Below are 21,432 nucleotides of genomic sequence, written 5' to 3' on the forward strand. Positions count from 1 at the left end.
ATACAGGTAACTACATATAGGCATTCTTGGAGCAGGAGAAATAGTCTTCCCCAAGGAAGAACACACCAATTAGTTATCCAATACCAAATGATCAATTCTGGAAACATACAAACAAATAACAGACTGAGCAGGCTGCATTATGTATTTAGGAATATACACACATACAATCCACCACCACAAACAACAACAATTAAAGAAAAAATGACCATGTATTAACAACAACAGCAATTAAAGAAAAAGTGGCCATGCATTTGAAATAGATTGCGGGGGGGGGGGGGGGGCCGGCAAGGGTGCACTGGAAGCTTTGGAGGGAGGAAAGTGAAGGTAGAAATGTAATTGTAATCCCCCCAAAATTTTAAAAACAGATAATAAAGAACAATGGTAAAGGTAGCTACCACAGATAACTATAAAGCCACTAGTAGTTCATCGCTTTTGTCTGTTAGTCTTTTTTCCTTTATGATTTAAATACATAAAATTATAACTTCAATCTAAGTAAATAAATAACATATAAAGAGATAATATATAATGATATAAAGGAACAGCTATATATACCATCCAACCAAGTTGGGATTAACTTAAACTTGCTAAAAACAAAATATTAGTTGTAACATCCAGAGTAACTTTCAAGCAAAAACTAAAAAATATAAAAAAAGAAATGAAAGAGATTAAAAAAAAAAACAAACAAAAAAACAACAACAAAAACACCGTATCACACACACAAAAAGAAACCAGCCCAGGGCTACACAAAGAAACCCTGTCTCAAACAACAACAAATCCAACCAACCAAATAACCAAACAAAATCAAAGAGTAAGAGAGAAATTAAGGTGGGATGAAAAACAAGACATAAAGTAAAGAAAGAGCAAAAGAAGTCCTTCCTCATCAGTAATAGTAAACACTGAAATGAATTTCCCACCGCGCTCAAAGGACACATGAGCTATTCTTGCTAAAATACCCTTCCATCTTGTACTTCTCAAATAATTACATTATAGTTTTTTTAAAAGATAACTATAGAGCATACTTTTCAATGAAGAGTGTTCAGCATTTTACTAATCTTTTGCATATGCTATACTATCCAAAAATGCATGGAGCAGATGCTCAGAGTAAATATTACTGTGAAATAAGGAAAACATTTAAACTATTAACTAAAAGTAAAGACTAGGTTCAAAATGATTTTTTAATCCTAAAGAAAACATCCAAAACTAGTTATATATAATCAGAAAATAAAGAATAGAGAATTTCTGGACAAACCCAACAATTAATGTATCAAGTGATAAAACATTAAAAACAATCTCCATTAATCTTAGAGACCAGAAATATTTAAAGGAAAACATAAGTGCAGGTACTTGTTTTCTATACAACAGAAGCCCTGCATATCTCTGTGAGCATGTCATCAACATGGCACTTTCTCTCTGGCACACTGCTGCTGTAACATACCACAGCCAGAGCAAGTTTCTTAAAACCATTAAAACCCTGTTTTCAAGACTAAGGTTTGTACATATTCTTCTACCTAAAACACTCCCACCTCATTCTTCAAAACTTGGCACAGATAGCTATTTACTCCCTGAAGATTTCCTTCCCTCCTCCACAAAGAGTTCATGTATCCCTCCTTTGTACTATTACATATTTTTACATTTTTACTCTAGCACTAAATACTTGTGTGCCACTGTTTGCTTCCTTAAGGTCAAACATCATGTTTACTCTCCACTACCTCTGTAACCCTAGTGCCTAGCCCATAGTAAATGTTCCATTAATCTTTATTAGGAGAATGAACAAATGTGGGAAAAATGTCTCTGATTTAAAGTACTTGCCACCAAGTCTAATGACTCAACTTTGATCACACATGGTAGAAAGAACAAAACAGCCACAAGTTGTCCTCTTATATACATATCAGTAGTGCTGGGGCATGCACATGACAAGGGCTCATGCATGTGTGAAGACACACAATAAATAACTGCAATAAATTTTTTTTTAAAAAATGAGTAACTGGAAGGCTGTATTATTCTTCTGCTTTGCAACTTTGTTTCTAGTACCCAAAATATCAACATTCCAATCTTCTGCTACCAACAAAAATTGATATAAAAAAGTTCTGAAGGTCCAAGCCAAAGAAACTAACAGACTTCATCTGTCGAGGTCTTATTTCTTTTTTTTTGGGGGGGAGGGGAGACAGGGTTTGTCTGTGTAGTCTTTGCCATACTGGAACTCATTTTGTAGATCAGGCTGGCCTCAGACTTACAAAGATCCACCTGCCTCTGCCTCCCAAGTACTGGGATTAAAGGGATGCACCACCATGCCTGAGGTGAGGTCCTATTTCTCTTTTTTCTTTCCTTTTTTTTTTTTTTTTTTTTTTTTTGGATTTTTCGAGACAGGGTTTCTCTGTATTGTTTTGGAGCCTGTCCTGGAACTTGCTAGGTAGATCAGGCTGGACTCGAACTCACAGAGATCCGCCTGCCTCTGCCTCCCGAGTGCTGGAATTAAAGGCATGGGCCACCAACATCCAGCGAGGTCCTATTTCTTAAAGATGAATACACACATGGTGGAAAAGACAAATAAGCAAGCTTGCAACTGTTTTAGAATGGTGCGAATCTCATTCATGAAGGCTTTACCTTAATAAACTGGTTGCTGCCTAAAGATTCCCTGCCTCTTAATACCATTCCATTGATGACTAGGTTTCAAAATGTAAATTATAGGAGGCATAGCTAATACATGTTAACTCATGTCTATAATCTCAGCTTTTAAGGAGGATTTCAAGAACCAAGGATTTCAAAGACAGCCTTGGCAACATAGTGAGATTCTGTTTCTTTTAAAATAAACAGATAAATAAAAATAAAGAAGATGCAAACATTACAATCATAACACATCTTGACCTACTACTATTCACTTCACCACAATCGTCCTCACTTCAATTAGTCTTTTATCAAACATTCTTTTAATCCATTGCTACTCTTGCTCTGATCTTGACCCTTAGAGGCTCTACTATGAAAACTCAAACAAGGTTTAAATTTGTGTTTTCCCCTTGTTATCTTGAACACTTTACTTAATTTTTAAACTTCAGTTCCTTTGTGAAATTTTGATATGTAAATGCCTATATTACAAAATTTGTATAAAGAGTTTTTAAAAAGTGTGTATGTGGAGGGTGGTGGTGGCACACACCTTTAATCTCAGCACTCGGGAGGCAGAGCCAGGCGGATCTCTGTGAGTTCGAGACCAACTTGGTCAACAGAGCAAGTTCCAGGACTGCTTCCAAAGCCACAGAGAAACCCAGTCTCTAAAAACCAAAAAAAAAAAAAAAAAAAAAAAAGTATATATTTAAATGCTTAGCACACACCATATAGCAGGCACTCAATAGATAATAGTTAACAGTTTTTCTGGTATTTTTCAGAATTTTATAAACTTTTATTATTGTATTACACTGCTAGACCAACCTGGCCAAGGTAGGAAACGAAATACATGTAAGCACCAAGGAGGTACATAACTTGAAGCAGTTGTGGTTTTTTGTTTTGTTACCTTAAAAAAATATTTGTATAGTTTCTTGTCCCTCATTTTGTCTTCTCTACTCCTCTGGCAATTTTTAGGGTGTAGAGGAGGGTTTGCAACAGGGTCTCACTCTGTAGCTCTGGCTGTCCTCAAACGCTTCTGTAGACCAGGCTGGCGTGGAACTCAAGAGATTCATTTGCCTTTGTCCCCCAGGTGTTAGGATTAAAAGGCGTGCACCACCACATCCAGTTAAAGATTATTTATTTACTAAATGTATATGGGCATATTAAATGTCCACATGTATGTGTCTACACACAAGGAGACATTAGATCCCACAGAACTAGTTATAAAGGGTTGTGAGCCACCATGTGGGTGCTATGAATTGAATCCAGGACCTCTGGAAAAGTGGTCAGTGCTCTCAACCACTGAGCCATCTCTTCAGTCCCCTCCAGCAATGATTTTTAACTAAAGCAATGCATTCTAAGTTCCTCAAAAGCGCTTAAGAACTGGCTGAGTATGATAGTATACTCCTTGAATCAGACTCTAGCTAGAGGCAGGGGCAAGTGGAGTTCAAGGCCAGCCTGGTCTACCTAGTGAGGCCTTACTTAAAAAAAAAAAAAAAAAAGTTTTGTTTTGTTTTGTTTTGTTTTTGTAAAAAAACCTGGGTAAAAACTGTAAACACAATCTCTGTATGACAGTGTTTTTCTTTCTGAAGCAAATCTTTGTACCAGTAACTCCTTATATAAAACAGTTTCAAATTCCTAATAAACTTGATGCCAGAACCTGGAAGCATCACATCCCAAGTGGCCAAACTGCCATGTTTAACTGACCAAAATAAGTTGTAAGGAAGCCACTATATCCCCTCACCTAAGCACTAAGGCTTGAATCAAGGTCACAAAGGATTTTTGCACTTACACACCCACAGCAGCTATTACTAAATTTTTTTCTTCATGTCAGCCATTCCCAAGCTGATTCTTACTTTTTTTTTTTATTGCTTCCAGTATCAGCTTTCCATCATCTAAATCACTAAGTAAATGCTCAACAGAATGGGCAAAGAAAGTACTACTGCTGCTTCTGATTCCTGAGTGACTATCATCTCACTCTGTTCTTATAGTCTCATTTCTTCAAAACCAACTTCTCCCTTGTGGACTTCCCCTGATTCCCATGACACACAGAAGGCCATTATTTGATTGCCAAGACTGTAAGACTTCTAGAGTTTGAAAGTACTTTCCAGGATCATCTAAGTCTTCCCCAACGGTTTTTTTTTTTTTTTTTTTTACCCAAACAGGAAATAAAAAGTTTAGTTACATACTAGGCTACAGGGATAGCACACATTTTATTAAGGAATAGAACTAAGTTATTATAAATACAAATATATGCTATTCTTCCATTATAGATTTTTATTTTGTACTTAATCTGTTCATCTAGATGAGATAAATCATGGCTTATAATAGTTTTATCTAAGATGATAAACATTGTAATTTTTGTTTTCAAAATATCCTGGCTACCAAACAATGAACACGTAACGAACGATGTTTTCTCTGTTTCTCAAGTCCATTCAGAAATAAGTGAATGAATAGCCTGTCTGTACTAGCAAAATAAACATGAATGTTACAGGGATTCAGGAAAGGAGTATTTTGTTTACAAAACTAAAATCTTAGCCCTTGGACTACAGATGCAGTTAAGATTAACTGTTAAATTCCTAAGACCCAGTACAGAGAACAACTCTGTCACTCAATCACTGTTCAATAAAACATGATTTATTTATGTGTATGACCTTTTAACACCATTTCTGGTTTACTAATAATTACCACTTATGACCACATCTAAATTTGAAACCTACTACATTATTAATAAATGACTATCATCTAACTCCCTACCAGATTCTATGAGACTTAATATTTCATATAAATCAAAAAATGATTTTACTGCATTATTTGTTCATTTATTTTGGTGTGTGTGTACATGTATATGCACAGAATATGTTGAGGTCTGAGAATTGTAGGAATCAGTTTTATCATTCCACCACATGGGTTCTAGGGATTGAATTTGAGTTGTGAGGCTTGATGGCAAATGCTGAGCAATCTTGCCAGTCCATCAAGCTGATTTTGTACAGCTTGCATTAGATTCTCCATTAAAAATGTGTTCATAAATTAATGAATGAAGAGTTAAAGGGAAGCTTCAGTTGGTAATACACTTGCTTCACAAGTATAAGAACCTCAGCTGGATCTCCAGAACCAGTGGGTTTTTTTTTTTGTTTTTTTTTTTAAAAAAAAAAAAGCCAAATATGGTAACTCAATCATATAATCCCAGTGCTGAGGAGGCAGAGACAGAAGTACAGCTGGGGCTTGCTTCCTGGCCAGCCAATGTAGCCTAATTAATGAGCTCCAGACCAATGAGAGAGAACTTGTCTCCTTGGAAAAAGGTGGATGGTGTTCCTGAGGATGGCATCTCATGTTATCCTTTCGTCTCTATATACATATAACCACACGCTCACAGGTGTACGTGTACGTACACACACACACACACACACACACACACACACTTAAAAAAAATATTAGCTTTAAAAGTGGAACTTCAAAGATATAAAAATGTATTTGCTTTCTAAAAGATAAATAGGAATTAGACGAGATATCCCAGAAGAAATCACTGCCATCAAAGCTAACTAAGGAAACAAAGGAGCCCATGAATTACAAAGACTACATTCTCTTCCAACAAAGCGCTTACTCCTTTGTTTTGCCCTTTCCCTTGGAATCTCTCACTAGGTTATACTTTGTTTCCTTAGGATTCTTGTGTGTGTGTGTGTGTGTGTGTGTGTGTGTGTGTGTGTGTGTGTGTGTGTATGTAAGAGACTTCTAGAATAATTTCTTCATTTTTGTACAGACAATTAGCAAATATTCAAAGAAATTCAATCCAGCACATGATTATCATAAACATGCCGCAAGCAGACCCAAAGTAGCTTAGTATTATACTTACAAATCAGTACTTGTAGTTTATCATCACTCTCATTAAATATTCTTGACATTAATCCAACAAAGCTTAAGTAAAATCTAGTTTTAAAAAAAACTTTTATTTCAAAGGTCAAGAGTAAAAGAATTTGTTCACAACTGACTTCAAATGCCTAGATTCTGGAGTTACTAAACTACAGCTATCTACATCACATCCATAGCATGCATATCCTCTCCCTATTTATTAAGCATTCTCATGATAAAACGCTTTAAAATTATTTATCAGATCGAATAGCATTGAAAAGACTACCAATCATTTACCTTGTTACATAAACAGCATAAAGTACCAGCTTATATAAACACACTGAGTTCTCAACATATAGTTTCCCTCTTAATTCACGAAAGGAAAAATCCAATTCAAAACATGTAACAATGATGGACTTAAATAACAGAATAACTTACTGAAAAAGCCTTTAAAGACCTTTAACCAATCCATTTTGAATAAAAATTGTGCTCTCTTTTCGGAGTTTGTTGACACAGCTCCGGGATAATTTCAGTGAGCTTCCTGGTCTGCTCTGTAACCCTGAAACTTCCCACACCCAATCCATGTGACCTGGCCCACACCCAAGCAATAGAAACAGTTTTCAAAACCAAGGCTTCTCTTTCCAATACTGTTTCTCCTTAAACCATAAAATAACCTGTAGAACAAGTAACTCCTGGTGGCAGGAACACATGAGTTATAATTCAATAATTTTCAAAGAAAATATTAAAGCTAGTACATTTTTTGTTGTTTTGGTTTTTTTTGTTTGTTTGTTTGTTTTTCTCTGTGGCTTTGAAGCCTGTCCTGGCTGCACTTGGCTCTGGAGACCAGGCTGGCCTCAAACTCACAGAGATCCACCTGCCTCTGCCTCCTGAGTTCTTCCTTTCCTATAACTCCTCCTTTTCCTTAATTTCCAGACAATGTCTCCACTAGCACAGGCACTATGAAACAAATTCACTAAATTACATGGGATTTAAGGTACCAAAATGGGGTGCAGATATTCTGGGAAAAGAGGGGGGTTCAGATATTTGATACAAAATCTAGATTCCCAACATTATTTTCATCAAAGACCACTAATTTAAGGTAGCATTCCCAAACTTTGGGGAATGCACACAGCCACAACTGTAATAATTAAGTAAAGTTAATAGAGGTTCCCAAAAAAGACAAAAAGTCAACTGGTCAAATGCCACACTGGCTGCAGATATTAAAATATCAAGTACACCAGAAATGTCTTCATGTAGGAACTCAAAGTCCAATGCTTCACAAAATTGCTTGAATTGTACTACATTTTATCTTTCACAGCTTACAAGAGTTAAAGATATAAACATTTACTCTATATTGACAATAATTATTAAAATACCAGAATATCAATTGTGCATTAAGAATTTTAAATACTATTTAATAATAATATCAGTCATGCTTGCCCCAAACTGTCTTCAAGAAAACATTTCCCCCTTTTTACAAATAAGCAAAGAACTATTAAGCAATAGCATGTCTCCTTGAACACCAAAATTAAATGTCTGTTCCTCCCAATTCCTTCCTGTCCATTAAGGAAAGTTAAATTAAGAAAAGGGAGGAGGTCAGTCTTCATCCTACACACTTCCTTCCTTTAGTTTAACCAGGGTCAGGGTGAAGTAGGTTCCCCTATCTCTGGCCCTAATAAAGGCCAGTAAAAATTTAAAACAAAGATAAACAGAGGAAGAAAGGTAATGACAATAAAATAGGAAATGACGGGTCCTATAGATACAAGTATACAGCAATGACCGACTGGTGTAAAACTCTTTTCAGATAGAAGAAAATAAAAAGATTTGCCTTTTAAAGTGACATGTGTTCACTACATGTCAAAAGTTCACTAATGTGCCATGTAAAATAAATTACCAGGATGTCCAAGGAAACAATTCTGCATCTCACAAACTTTTCAATTGGGGCAAATTTTCTGTAAATCAAAACTCCATGAGGTATTTAATACTCAAGAAGCTGTTTCGAGAAGGTCAAAGTTAGTTCTGCTCATTAGTGCCATTTGAATGTGGGCCTAGATTTATAGAACTGTTAACATGATCTTCACTAGCCTCTTAATCAGCTGTTAGGAACTCAACTTACATACCTAGCTAACATGACTGTTCTGGCCTTTCCCAGCCAACTTTGTACACTGCTGTAAGGATTGTGTTCAAAGAACTAAGCTCCAGAAGCTATCTAAAATGAAAGCAGGTGTTTTTCCTTCAATGTGAAACAACTTACAACTTACCCAAGGTATCCTTCAGGTTCTTAACAATAGATGCTTTCCGAGCACTGTTTTTTCTTTCCACATAGTTAGAAGGGACAAAACCTGTTTTATTCATGGAATTTCGAACTCGCCACCAGGATTTAGAATCGTCCAAAAGCCACAATCTCTCATTCTTTTTGATATCCAGCTCTTGCTCTTGCTGTGCCACATAGTCAAATTTGGCTACTACCACCACTTCTTCAGCCATCTTTCAGCAGCTTCAGTACTGTAACACATAGAAAATGTTTTTACATGTTGCTGAAGTAGTAATTGTCTACATGCTTTTCCAAACAGATATGCTTAAATATTTAAAAACACAGATATTATGAACCATGTGTATAATCCAAACACTCAAAAGGGTGAGGCAAGAGGACCTTCACAAGTTTGAGGCCAGCCTTGGCTACATACTGTTTGAAGCTAGACTGACCTTAAGACCCTATCTCAAAACCAATACACAAAACAAGAGACAGAGGCTGACGCTGTATGTAGTTCAGCAGTAGAGTATATGCCTAGCATATGCACGGCTCTGAGTTCAACCTGTTTCAAAAATAAAAAAAACCAAAACCAACCAAACAAACAAAAAAGAAAATGGAATAATGAAGCCCATTACTCTGTAATCTGGCTTAAAAAATTATTTAAAACTTTCACGTTACTAGAAAAAAAATTATGAAGGAGATGTTTAGTTAAAATTGGGGCTACCAATTATAACCCAGTGGTAGAAGAGTGCTTAGCACTCAGGGGTAATCTCTAGTCGTCCCCTTCTAATTAAAGTGACAATTCGGGCTACATCAATCAATAAAACAAAGAAAAAGTACATCCAAATATCAGGAAGCACAACCTTATCCTGCAAACAATCTAAGGGAATGGTAACACAAACTATAAATAAATCTGAAAATAATGAAATACAATGATGAAACTGTATGAAAAAATAAAATATAATTTGTTTATATACATCATTTTAAAAGAAAAAAATACAAGCAAATTGAACTTTTAAGACCAATTAAATGCAAGGAAAAGAGCCTTCAGAGAAAAGGTATGGCTCTTGAAAAACATTAAATTGTTTCAGGATTTATTTTTTTTCATAGGCAAACCAGGAATGAGATGTGAACAACTGTAGCCGTTTTACCAGCTGGAGGATGAAACTGACACAAAGTAGGAAGACAGTTCCTTGGGGAAAGAGCCAGAATTGATAAAATATGACACAAGCAACCCTCTGACCCTCCAGGTCTTTGAGTTAGTAATGAGAAGATTGTTCACTGTCTCAGACAATTTGGGTCATCCATTTACTGTTATTTTCAGTTAGAAGGCCACACTATAGGTAAAGTTACCCTACTAGATAGTTACAATGTACTTAAAAAATGCTTAAGTAATTTAAGAATATATAATACTGCAACAGAAACATACAAATCGATACAATAAATACACAGATACATACAGTTAAGCTTTAGAACTCCCCCACACACAAGTGAGTTCTAGTTTAGGCTTTTAAAAAGTGGAGTATTTGAACTTACTTGTGATCTAAATATTGAAGTGATTTCTGTTTATATTTTTATTCCTTCTTCTCCCAAACATTTTACACAGACCAATTCAAAAGCAAGTAATTTTTAGTAACTTTCTTTGATAAATTTTTCTAAAGTATCAAATTAGTTTTCAAAAAACAACTTTCTTTAAGCACTATTTGTTTATATAATAAAGTTTAACAATACATATTCTTGAAAGAAACTTTCTCAGTAAGCACATTCAACTTAATTCACAGGAACAGAACTGTACCAAGGATATCTAGTTATATGCTTCTTTAACAGAAATGGAGGGGCTTAACCAGGCAAGTTAGCTAAGCAACTTTTATTGTATAAAAGCATTCAAATATATAAGGCTTTTGTATAAGAAGTAGCACTGTAAATCTCTTCAAATTAAGTTATTTAATGAAATAACTGATACCAGGATAACTGTCCTATTGGGAAAAATAGTCCCAGATTTCTAACTAGACAGGACTTTTATTTTTGAGGAAGTTATCCTTCTGTTAAGTACAATGAAATTCCTAAACACTGTGTCAGAAGAGCAGGGCAGAAGTGGGACACTCAAAGTAGCATGTTAAAGAAGTCGGCTGGAGGAGACTGGAAACCCATCTCTCCACCAAAGCTAACACTTAACCAGCCATGTGCAGAACAGGTGTATGTACAAACTGCCCAATCTGCCAGGCCCCAGCACCACTGACAGTCTAACATCTTCTCCAGACCTCTGACTTACTTCCTTGTCAAGAAGTGCTATTTCTTAATAAACTGCCTCTGTTTCTACAGCCATCCAAATGTCCCAGGTTAAATTTCTTGTTCTGGAATTCAAGAACCTGGAAACCGTAGCAGAGTCCTAGAGACTCCAATATCCACCAATAGCAATAATACAATAAAACAGACAAGAAAACTGAAAAGTGGAAGCACTAAGGATGTAGTTCAGTGGTAGAATACTTGCCTAGCCTGGGTTCAATCTTCAGTACAAACAAACAGATACCTGAAAAGTGAAGAGAAAATAGCTACAGATCTCAGGACCCAAAGAAAGATACAGTGGTCAACTTTGGGTCTTATTTGTGAAGGTGAAGACTGGTGAAACAGATATATCAATATCTACCAACCAGTAACATCAACTTGTGTTCTCCAAATAATCATCCCCCCCCCCCAAAAAAAGGGGGCCTACTTGGCAATACAGAAAATTATAAACAATAACTATTTTACTCCAGTCAAACAGCACAGGAAGTAATTCATGGTCGGGCCCACAGAAAAATCCAAGTAGGAGACCAACACCTGCAGCGGCAATTATGGGACACTGCAATCTCACCAGAAGCCCAATTAATGAGGAAGAGCCTTGACTTATCAGGCAGGCAAAAAAGACCTAAACAACATGGTCAACCAAGAGGAAACAAATTAACATTTATAGAATCCTCTGCCCCCAAATATCATTAACATGCGCCAGGAAACAGATAGGAAGATAAATCTTAAGGTTCCATTACCTTTTAGTACTTTCATATTATAAACTAAACCTCTTTGAACCCTTAAAAGACAAAGTACTTTGACACACACTTTCAGCTACTGATTTCCAGTTTGATTCTGTTGTTCAATCACTGTGTGATTGAGTTCAGTCAAATTTGTTGAGTTTTATTTTTGCCAAGTGATTAAGAGTTGGGGCCTAATGGAAGGTGATTATGTCAGATGTGCAGTCCTTGGAAGAGATTAATGTTGTTTTAATGGGTTCTCAATGAGCTGCCAAGTAGCCCTGGTACATATATCCTTTTGCCTTCACAGTTTACCTTGTGTTCCTCTCCTACCATACATGCCATTTGCCATATGTGCTATAGCCAATGGGAATACAGAGTAAAAACCAATGGGACTGCATAAATCTAGAATTTTCTATCAGCTAAAACTGACTACAGGTCAAAGAGGAAGTCTTCAAGAGAATCAGATGTCATAATGAAATAAGTAAAAATGAAAATTTACTTAAACATACATTAAAATAGGGAAACCCTTACATCAGAACTCTAACATCCTGTATAAGGAAGAAACTGACATAGCAGAAATCAGTGAAATTAAAGAAAAATAGATTTTAAAAAAATGAAACAAATTGGTGCTTTAAAACAGAGCAATAGGAGCTGTGTGTGGCGGTGCACCCTTAAACCCCAGCACTTAGGAGGTAGAGGCAGGCAGATCTCTGAGTTCGAGGCCAGCCTGCTTTACATAATGGATTCTAGGACAGGCAGGGCTACAGAGAGAGACCCTGTCTTAAGTAAACAAATAAATAATAAATAATAAATTCAACAGGAGCTGGAGATATAGTTCAGTCAGTAGAATGCAAGAGGTCTTGGGTTCAATCACCAGCACCATATAATGGCAGTACACACCTGCCTGTAATCCTAGAACTCAGGTACCTAGAACTCAGAAGTAGAGGCAAGAAGATCAGAAGTTCAAGGTCATCCTCCAATAAATATGGAGTTCAAAGACAGCCTGGGCTACAAGCCCTCTCCTCCTTCAGAAAAAAGAAAAGTGACAAACTCTAGACCAAGATAGTGGTGTATGTTTAGAATGAGGAAGGAAAGAAAAGACTGAGGGAGGGAAAAAGAGGACAATGGAGAGGAGATATCACAGGATAAAAAGGATAACAGGGAATACCACAAATACCTCTATACATGCAAATTTGATTTCTTAGAGGAATCAGACCGGTTCTTCCCAAACACAAATCACCACAACATACTCAACACACAAGAGTATTTGAAAAGCCACATAACTAACAAAACAAAATAAATTTGTAATTTAAAAATGCCACCCCTCAAAAGAAACTACCAGCCAGTATACTTTGGGACTATATATAGAAAAATGACTAGTAAAATATTAACAAAAATAATTAGCAGTATATAAAGAGACAATATTCTATGATCAAGTGATATCTGCTGTGATACAAGCCTCATTTGATACTTAAAATTCATCCATAAAATCTGCCACATTAACAAGCTTAAAAAAATCATGAACTAGTACCAAAAAGGCATCTAGCAAAATTCAATATCCATTCATGACAAACATTTACAGAAAAAACAGAAACTCCTCAGCTTGATACAGCATGCACAAAAACCCAACAACTAAAGCCATGCTTAAAGGCAAGGGAATAGATATTTATTTACTGTCAAATGAAAATCAACAACAGTGAAAGGCTAACCTCTCACCACTGGATGCTCCATTCAGAGAGGAAGAAGAGGAGAGGGAGAAGAGAGGGAGGGATGGAGGGAGGGAGGAAGGGTATGAACAATGGGCACGAAGACCAGAAAGGAGAAATAAAACTAATCTTTTTTGGAGACTCACGACTGCAGAGAAGATGCCAAGGAATTCATAAAACAAACAAATCATCTCTTAATACTGTTTAAAAAATATGATTAAGAAATGGAAGTGGTGGTTCACACCAACAGTCCTGGCACTCAGGAGGCTGACAAAAAGATCACAGAAAAATTACTGTCACCTTTGGATGCCATGAGATCATATCTCAAAATATATATATATATATATATATATATATATATATATATATGAAATGGAAAGTCATTGGAAATAATGTGGCACTAAAGCCTTAAGTTACTATATAAATAAAGAAAAAGAAATTCAAACTTAAGTTAGTAATGACTGGTGCCTATACAGACTTGAACTTCCCCTTTGGATACTCCAAACAAAGTAACTTTGTTGACTGTTTAATTTTTTTGAGACCACCCTCCACCACCACCACACCCTGGCCTTAGCCTCCAAAGAAGATGGTGCTACAAGTTCATACCACAGCATGTAGCTAGACTTGAGAACATAAGATCTGCAAAAACCAACCAAATCTCTACACACCAATAATGAATACATGAGCACCAAAATTAAAAACACAAATCGGGGTGTGGCAGTGCACACTTGTAATCCTCAGCTACTCAGGAGACTGAGACAAGACATTCCAAGTCTGTGGCTTGCCTAGACGACTTAGAAAAACCCAGTCTGAAAGTAGTAGAGTACTCGCCTAGTATGTGCAAGAACCTGAGTTCAATACCCAGTATAGCAAACATATTTATGATAACTCAGAAATGAAAAGGAAAATTATGAGAGAAATCTAACAAAACATGAAGAATTCATAAGTTGGAAAGCTGATGAAGACCTAAATAAGTAAGTGTTCATGGACTAGAAAACTAAACAGCAAAGATGTCAAATTCCTCCAAGTCAGTGAACAGGTTTAAGCAAGCAACAAAAGCAAAGTGTGTGTGTGTGTGTGTGTGTGTGTGTGTGTGTGTGTGTGTGTGTGTGTGTGTGTGTGTGTGTGTGTGTAGTGTTCTGCAGTCAATTTGACACAACAGGGTCACCTAAGAAGGGATCCCAACAGAGAAAATGCTCCCATCAGAATTGAGTAAGCCTGTTGGGTTGTTGCTGCTGCTTTTGTTTGTTTGTTTGTTTGTTTTAAATGACTGATGTAGGAGGGCCCAGCTCACTGTGGGCAGTACCAACCCTGGGCAGGTGATGCTGGGTTCTATAAGAAAACAGGCTGAGCAAATCAGGAGGGGCAAGCAATCAGTTTTTGTTTGTTTGTTTGTTTAAGTTTTTTTTTTTTTCTTCCGAGATAGGGTTTCTCTGTGTACCCCTAGCTGTCCTGGAACTAGCTCTGTAGACCAGGCTGGCCTCAAACTCACAAAGATCTGTCTGCCTCTGCCTCCCAAGTGCTGGGTTTAAAGGTGTGAGCACTCCTTTATGGCCTCTGTTTCAGTTTCTGAATCTAGTTTCCTGCCTCGTCTATGATATGTAAGTGTGAATGAAGTAACTTTCCATCTGCTTTTGGTCATGATGTTAGGCAGACTTCACAACAACAGTTGAGAGCCATAAAATAAATGAGAAAAAAAGAGGAGAAGACATGAAGATACTGCTGGTTGTGGTGTGGTGGTGCACACCTGTAACCTGAGCACTTGGGAGACAGGTAGGAGGACTGTCCCAAGTTTGACATTAGCCAGGATCCACATAGCAAGTTCTAGGCTAGCCAGAGCTAAACAGCAAGATCCTGTCAAAGAAAAAAAAAAGAAAGGGATAGGAAAGGAAAGAAAAGAGAAAGGGGATGGGACCTAACAAAGCATCATCCACTGAAGAACATATAGAGATAGCATCAGTACACAAAAAGATAGTCATTAGCTATTAAAGTCACATTAAAATGCCACTATATAACTATCAGAATGGCTACTTAGAAGACTAATAATGCCAAATGCTTACACAAATATGGATCATTAATACACAGCTGATAAAAATGTGATCACAGCTATGATAGAAGACAGTCATCAGTATCTAGTAAAACTACCACAAACTAAGATTGCCATCCTGGATGTTTCTATAAAACTTGTGTTCATATGTTCTTACCAAATTTTTATGTAATTTTCAAAAATAGCCATAGTGATATCCTTTAATAGAAGACTGACTTTAAAAACTGTGGTTAATACATACCAAAATGGAGAAAGATTGATTACAAAACCTGGATAAAGTTCTAAGGTAATTACACTGAGCGAAAAAAGTCAATACTAATGATTACTCATTCCAGTAATTTCATTTACTGGAATGTAGAAGTAGAAATAAGTGACTAGAGAGTGATTACCAAACAGAGAATAAGAACAAGAGACTTTGTGGGTATGGTAATTTTGTTAAGTCAGCTTTCCCTTACCACTAAAAACAAAAAACCCTGAGATAGCTTATGAGCTCAAACATTATCTCTGGCTCACAGTTTTGAGGGTATCAGTCCATAATTGTCTAGCACACGTGCTTTGGGCCTGTGGAGCACAGGAGCACACAAGGAAGTCAGGAGTACATGGATGAACTTCATTACCAAGAAGCAAAAGAGAAAGGAAGGGAGCTAAACCTCCCTTCCATCCTCAAAATGATCTGGAGACCTCTCTCTAGGCCCCACCTCTTCCCAACAGCACCAAGGGCTGGGAAGCAAGACTTAGAAATCACAACAGCTACATTACAGATTAAAAAAAAAAACAAACAAAAAAACACTATATTGACTGTGTCAACATTAACATTCTGGTTGTGTGGTTGTGATACTGTACTAATTTTGCCAAAAGTTACCACTGGAGGAATTTGTAGTTTTTTGAGGGTCAGAAGTTTACAATAGTCTAGTAAGACCTGTAACACCTACTAAACAATATTTTCAAATGTATACACATACATAAGCCAGTAAAAGAAAGATCAATTAAATTTAATGCAGTTCCTTTTTCTTCTGTGGTGTTGGTGGTACCGGAATCCAGGGCCTCCCCTATATGCAAAGTATACTTTACCAATGAACTACATCAACAGGCTTTTTAAGATCTTTTGAGACAGGGTCTCAGTAAAGTTGGCTCAGGTTGGCCTTGAACCTGCAAATTCTCCTTGCCTAGCATATTTTATGTCTCCTGATAACACCATTCTTTTTATTCACTCTTCCATATTCTTCTTTCTTCTTCCTCTTCCCTTTTTTCTTCCTCTTCCTCTGTTGTTTTTCAAGACAAGGTTTCTCTTCTGTAACAGCCCTAGACTTCCTGGACCTAGCTCTGTAGACCAGGCTGGCCTCAAACTCATAGAGATACCCCTGCCTCTGCCTTCCAAGTGTTGGTATTAAAAGTGAGAACCACCACTGCCTAGTCTCTTGCTGTCTCTGTCTACTGGGAATACCCTGAGGACAAAATTGTATTCTTTATAAAAACAATGTCATTCCCTAACACCCTTCCTTGTCTTTATATAGCAAAATAACAAACCAGATTTCTCTTTCCTATAGTACATCCTCCATCAGGAATTTGGCCAATAGTTGCAATATGTGGTAGGCAGAGGAAGGTTATCATAATATAAGTTCCAGACTCCTATCTCAAACTAACTAACTTATTAATTACTTAAATGAGGGGCAGAAAAGAACCAACTCCAGAGCTGTCCTCTGGCCTGAACAATGAGCCACTGTACATGTGCACACAGACGCAAACCTCCCTTCAGAGACTTAAGTTATATTTCCACCTGGCAAAGGCCAATAGTTTAGAGAAACTCTAATCCGTGAAGTTTTATAATTAGGGATTATATTTGTTCACAATTTTTTAAACTAGGGAAAATTAATAGTTTGTGTAAAACTATAAAGTCACTATTTTAAAAAGCTTGGTGACCCCAATATAATATGGCCAATCATTACTGTTGTCTTAACTTGGCATAGAACATAATCTTGCTTTATTCATCCTCTTTTCAAGATGAGGGCTGGAGGGATGGCTCAGCAGTTAAAATCACTGTTCTTGCAGAGGCTCTGGGTTCAATCCCCAGCACCCACACAGAGGCTAACAACCTTCTGTACTCTAATTCCAAGAGGATCCTAAACCTTCTGGCCTCCACGGGCACCATGCAAGTGCATGATGCAAAGACATACATGCAAGCAAAACACCCATACACATTAGAAAACTTTTTCAGAAAAAAAAAACCAAAACACTATACTATAGTATTTACATAAGAGATTCTTTAAAATATATAAAGTTTTTAAAGTTATTATCATTTATATATGTTAACTGGTAAATAAGTATTCTTTGTCATGTGTTCAAAGACTTTCTATGATATATGTCAAAGAAATTTTTAAAAAATCACTATAAAGAGATCAAAGAAAATACAGCTTAATTCCTGAACTGCAATTATACAAATTCTGTATGATTAAAATTTCAGAAAATTAAATTCTAAGAAAGAATTAATTCAAAAATTTTGACACTGTCCCTAACATACCTTCCTATTTGTTTCTAGCAATATTAAATGTAAAATAGTATGCTCTCCCCCATAATAATTTATTGGTTCACATAAAAAGGGACTCTAAACAAATTCTCTTAAATTTAACCTTCTGACAGAACTAACCTTATTTTACAGATCTCTCAATGTTAACTTATAACTATGGCCTATAAAAATTAAGCATAAATACAATTTTTTGTTGTTTTGAGAGTTCCGCTGTCCTTGAACTCAATCGGTAGACCAGGCTGGCCTTGAATTCCCAGAGATCTGCCTGCCTCTGCCTCCCAAGTGCTAGGGTTAAAGCATGGGCACCTGGCTATACCCTCTGTTCTAAGATGCTAGCTACTTTAGCAGTGGCTTCTGGTTAAACTTAGCCTAAGTTTTCTAAACCTCTTCTATTTATCAAATTTAGCTAAAAATGACTTTTTTACATTGACTATATCACACACCCACCACTCAACATGAATCCAATTGTCCACAGGGACATGCATACCTATCTCTCTGAAAAGGATCAAGCCATCGGATAATTTATCAGTGTTGGCTTGACAAGAGGGAAGTAACATCAAGATCAGAAAGAAGTCATTTGTAGAAGCACTCCCAAGAGAAAAAGAGAGAGAGAGAGAGAGAGAGAGAGAGAGAGAGAAAAAACAAACCTAGAGAAATTCATGTGAAGAGTTCTTAATCATTTACCTAAACTTCCACTAGGTGGAGCAATTGGCCACCTTCCAACATTGGTGCCTTCTGTGTCCTGCTAAAGGTATTCCTTTCTACTTACACACTTCCAAGTGTCCTAAATTGAATCTATGCACCAATATAGCAATAAAAAGCTAACTAGATAATACAGTGCTCTGAACACCACGAGACTGAGGTGGGGTTGATGAGGCCTAGCTTTGGTCCTATTCTCATAGAAACAGAATTGTAGGGGGCAGGGAAGATAGCTCAAAAAATAAGATAGCTTGTCTCATGTAAGCATGAGGACCTGAGTTCAATCTACAGAACCCAAGTAAAAAGAAAGGCTGAAAATAGAAATGGTGGTGCACTTGTAATCCCAGTTCTGGGAAAAGAGACAGACAGATCTCTGGGGCTTACTGGCCAGCCAACCTAGTACAATCAAACACACAAGGTGGACAGCTCCTGAGGGATGATGCACACACAGCCCTATAGTGCACGCACACACACACACACACACACACACACACAGAGAGAGAGAGAGAGAGAGAGAGAGAGAGCCCAGATGAATAATTTAAAGCAAACTACCTACCCCCTTAAACAATAGAGATTAGATTATTTTAGCAACTAGCTTTTCCATGGCTGATGATGAGATAATGATCCAGAGGACCTAGACTGCTACAATGGAAACCCCCAGTCCTTGCCTATGTTTCTTTTTCCCAATTAACACTAGGACTACTATAACCAATTTGAGGAGAGATTTTTGTTTTATTAGACCTCTATTCTTCCTAATATGATCATGTTTTTCTCTCTGACTTAGCTTTGTAAGTATTTTAAAACTCATTCACACCAAAAAGGGCTTTACCATATGCAAATCAACTAAATATGGAAGAAATCATCTACTATGATAACTTATAATACACAAGATCGGTCTCCCCCATACATGATCCTATACTGTTATTCAATATATACTTACTAAATTTTGTATACCTTCCAAATATTCACATTTTATGTGATATCCATCATATTTAACAGAGACAACTAAATATCTACAAAAAAAGAAACTATCACCCTACTATTATAAAAATTGTTTTGGCTTTATAGATCCCTTAAACAACTACCAATCTAAATAAATGAGTACACCATACCAATATCTGTACCTACTTTACCTATCTCTATATAAATTAATTAGGAACAGCTAATATATTCACATTAAGTTTGTCAAATCAGCCACTGGTGATATCCAATACTTTTAATCCCAGAGCTAAGAGACTGAGGTGGACAGATCTCTGAGATTAAGGCCAACCTAGTCTACATTGAAAGTTCCAGGACAGCCAGGGCTACACAATGAGACACTATCTCCAAAAAGGAGACAAATCATCTAACTAGGAAACTTCCAAGGGAAGGTAATGTTTGCCATTGATAATGGTCATGAGCAATGTGATCCTTTTTGGCAAAAGGTAGTGTGTGGGGATGAGGGGGGGTGGGGGTGGACAAGATCATCTAAAGGGAAATCTACCATGCTACCTACAAATGCAATTTTAGAATCTGATGTACTTTAACACATAACTTTGACAAGCTCCTGTTTCTGATAAGAATGGGCTAAATAACAATACTCAAGTAGCTGAGTCAGGAAGTTTGGTTGGTTTACAAATCTCTCAGTAAACAATGAAAGGAGAAAATCAACAATAACTCTTGATATGCTGTAAGTATGAAAAAAGAGAAGGCAATTCACAAGATTATTATAGTCAACATTTTAAGCCATAACATCTTATCACAGTTTACATTGACAAATATTCTTACTAAGAAAACCAATGAAATATTTCACTACTTGCAAAACAAAAATCAGAAACAAAGAGAATTCAAATCAAGCTATTTCGGTGGGTTTGATTTGGTTTTATTTTCTGGTTGGTTGGTTGGTCAGGTGCAATCTCATATAGACTAGGCTTACTATGCAGCTGAGGGTGGTCTTGGCTTTGACTCTCCCAATACTGAAAATTTAGACCTATTATCACTGTGTTCAGCAAGATCAGACTCTTTTTCAGGACAGGGTAACGGGTGGAAAGCTGGCTCAGAGGTTAAGAGCACTGACTGCTATTCCAGAGGTCCTGAGTTCAATTCCCAGCAACCACATAGTGGCTTACAATTATCTATTAGGATTTGATGCCCTCTTCTGGACTGCAGATATATATGCAGGGCACTCATACACAACATATAAATGAATAAGATTTTTAAGAGCATAGGGAAACAAAATGCCATGTTATTCTATCCATTTTTGAACAATTACTTTGGATACATAACCAATATGAGAAAACATGCAATAGGTACTGTGCACATAAAACTTACTTTTTCATGCAAAAAAAATGTTAACTGAGTAAATGTACTAGAAGAAACCAAGTTCTAAGAATAAAGAAAGGTAAAACGAGCAAGTATACTGCTCATAAAAGGGATTCCAGTTATAACCCTGTTTCTTCAACACACTTATTAACACTTTGTACTAATACAAGAGACTTCCCCATATGATGATTTTGTTAGGCATCACAAAATTTTACTCTTTGAATTGAAATAAACTGATCCAAGATCATATTAAGAACAAACCCATGCCATAATCTGAAGAGAGTATTCAGTTTTATAATTCCCAAAGGGGCAACCACTAAAACAGTAAATAATCTGGCCAAAGTAAATTTGAGAACACAATTACAACACAAACTATGAAAATATGTAACATAAAGAATTTCATTAATATAAGACAGGAGTTATAAATGCTTACTCTAACTCGT

At 36.5% G+C, this 21,432-nt stretch overlaps 1 protein-coding gene across 2 annotated transcripts in view; it reads right to left on the minus strand.

Moving 5' to 3' along the window:
- The window catches only part of Nck1 (NCK adaptor protein 1), a 52,722-nt gene that overhangs the window by 9,472 nt on the left and 21,818 nt on the right, over nucleotides 1-21,432 (minus strand). The window contains exons 2-3 of one of the 2 annotated variants that reach the window (XM_027414295.2): nucleotides 11,193-11,231; nucleotides 8,709-8,952 (exon numbers count right to left, since the gene is read on the minus strand). In XM_027414295.2, the coding sequence (XP_027270096.1) occupies nucleotides 8,709-8,934 (226 nt within the window). In that variant the 5' untranslated portion in view covers nucleotides 8,935-8,952; nucleotides 11,193-11,231. The remainder of the gene's footprint in view (nucleotides 1-8,708; nucleotides 8,953-11,192; nucleotides 11,232-21,432) is intronic. The other variant, XM_027414294.2, reaches the window with a different exon arrangement.

The sequence above is a fragment of the Cricetulus griseus genome, chromosome 4 (genome assembly GCF_003668045.3).
Source record: "Cricetulus griseus strain 17A/GY chromosome 4, alternate assembly CriGri-PICRH-1.0, whole genome shotgun sequence".
NCBI lineage: Eukaryota > Metazoa > Chordata > Mammalia > Rodentia > Cricetidae > Cricetulus > Cricetulus griseus.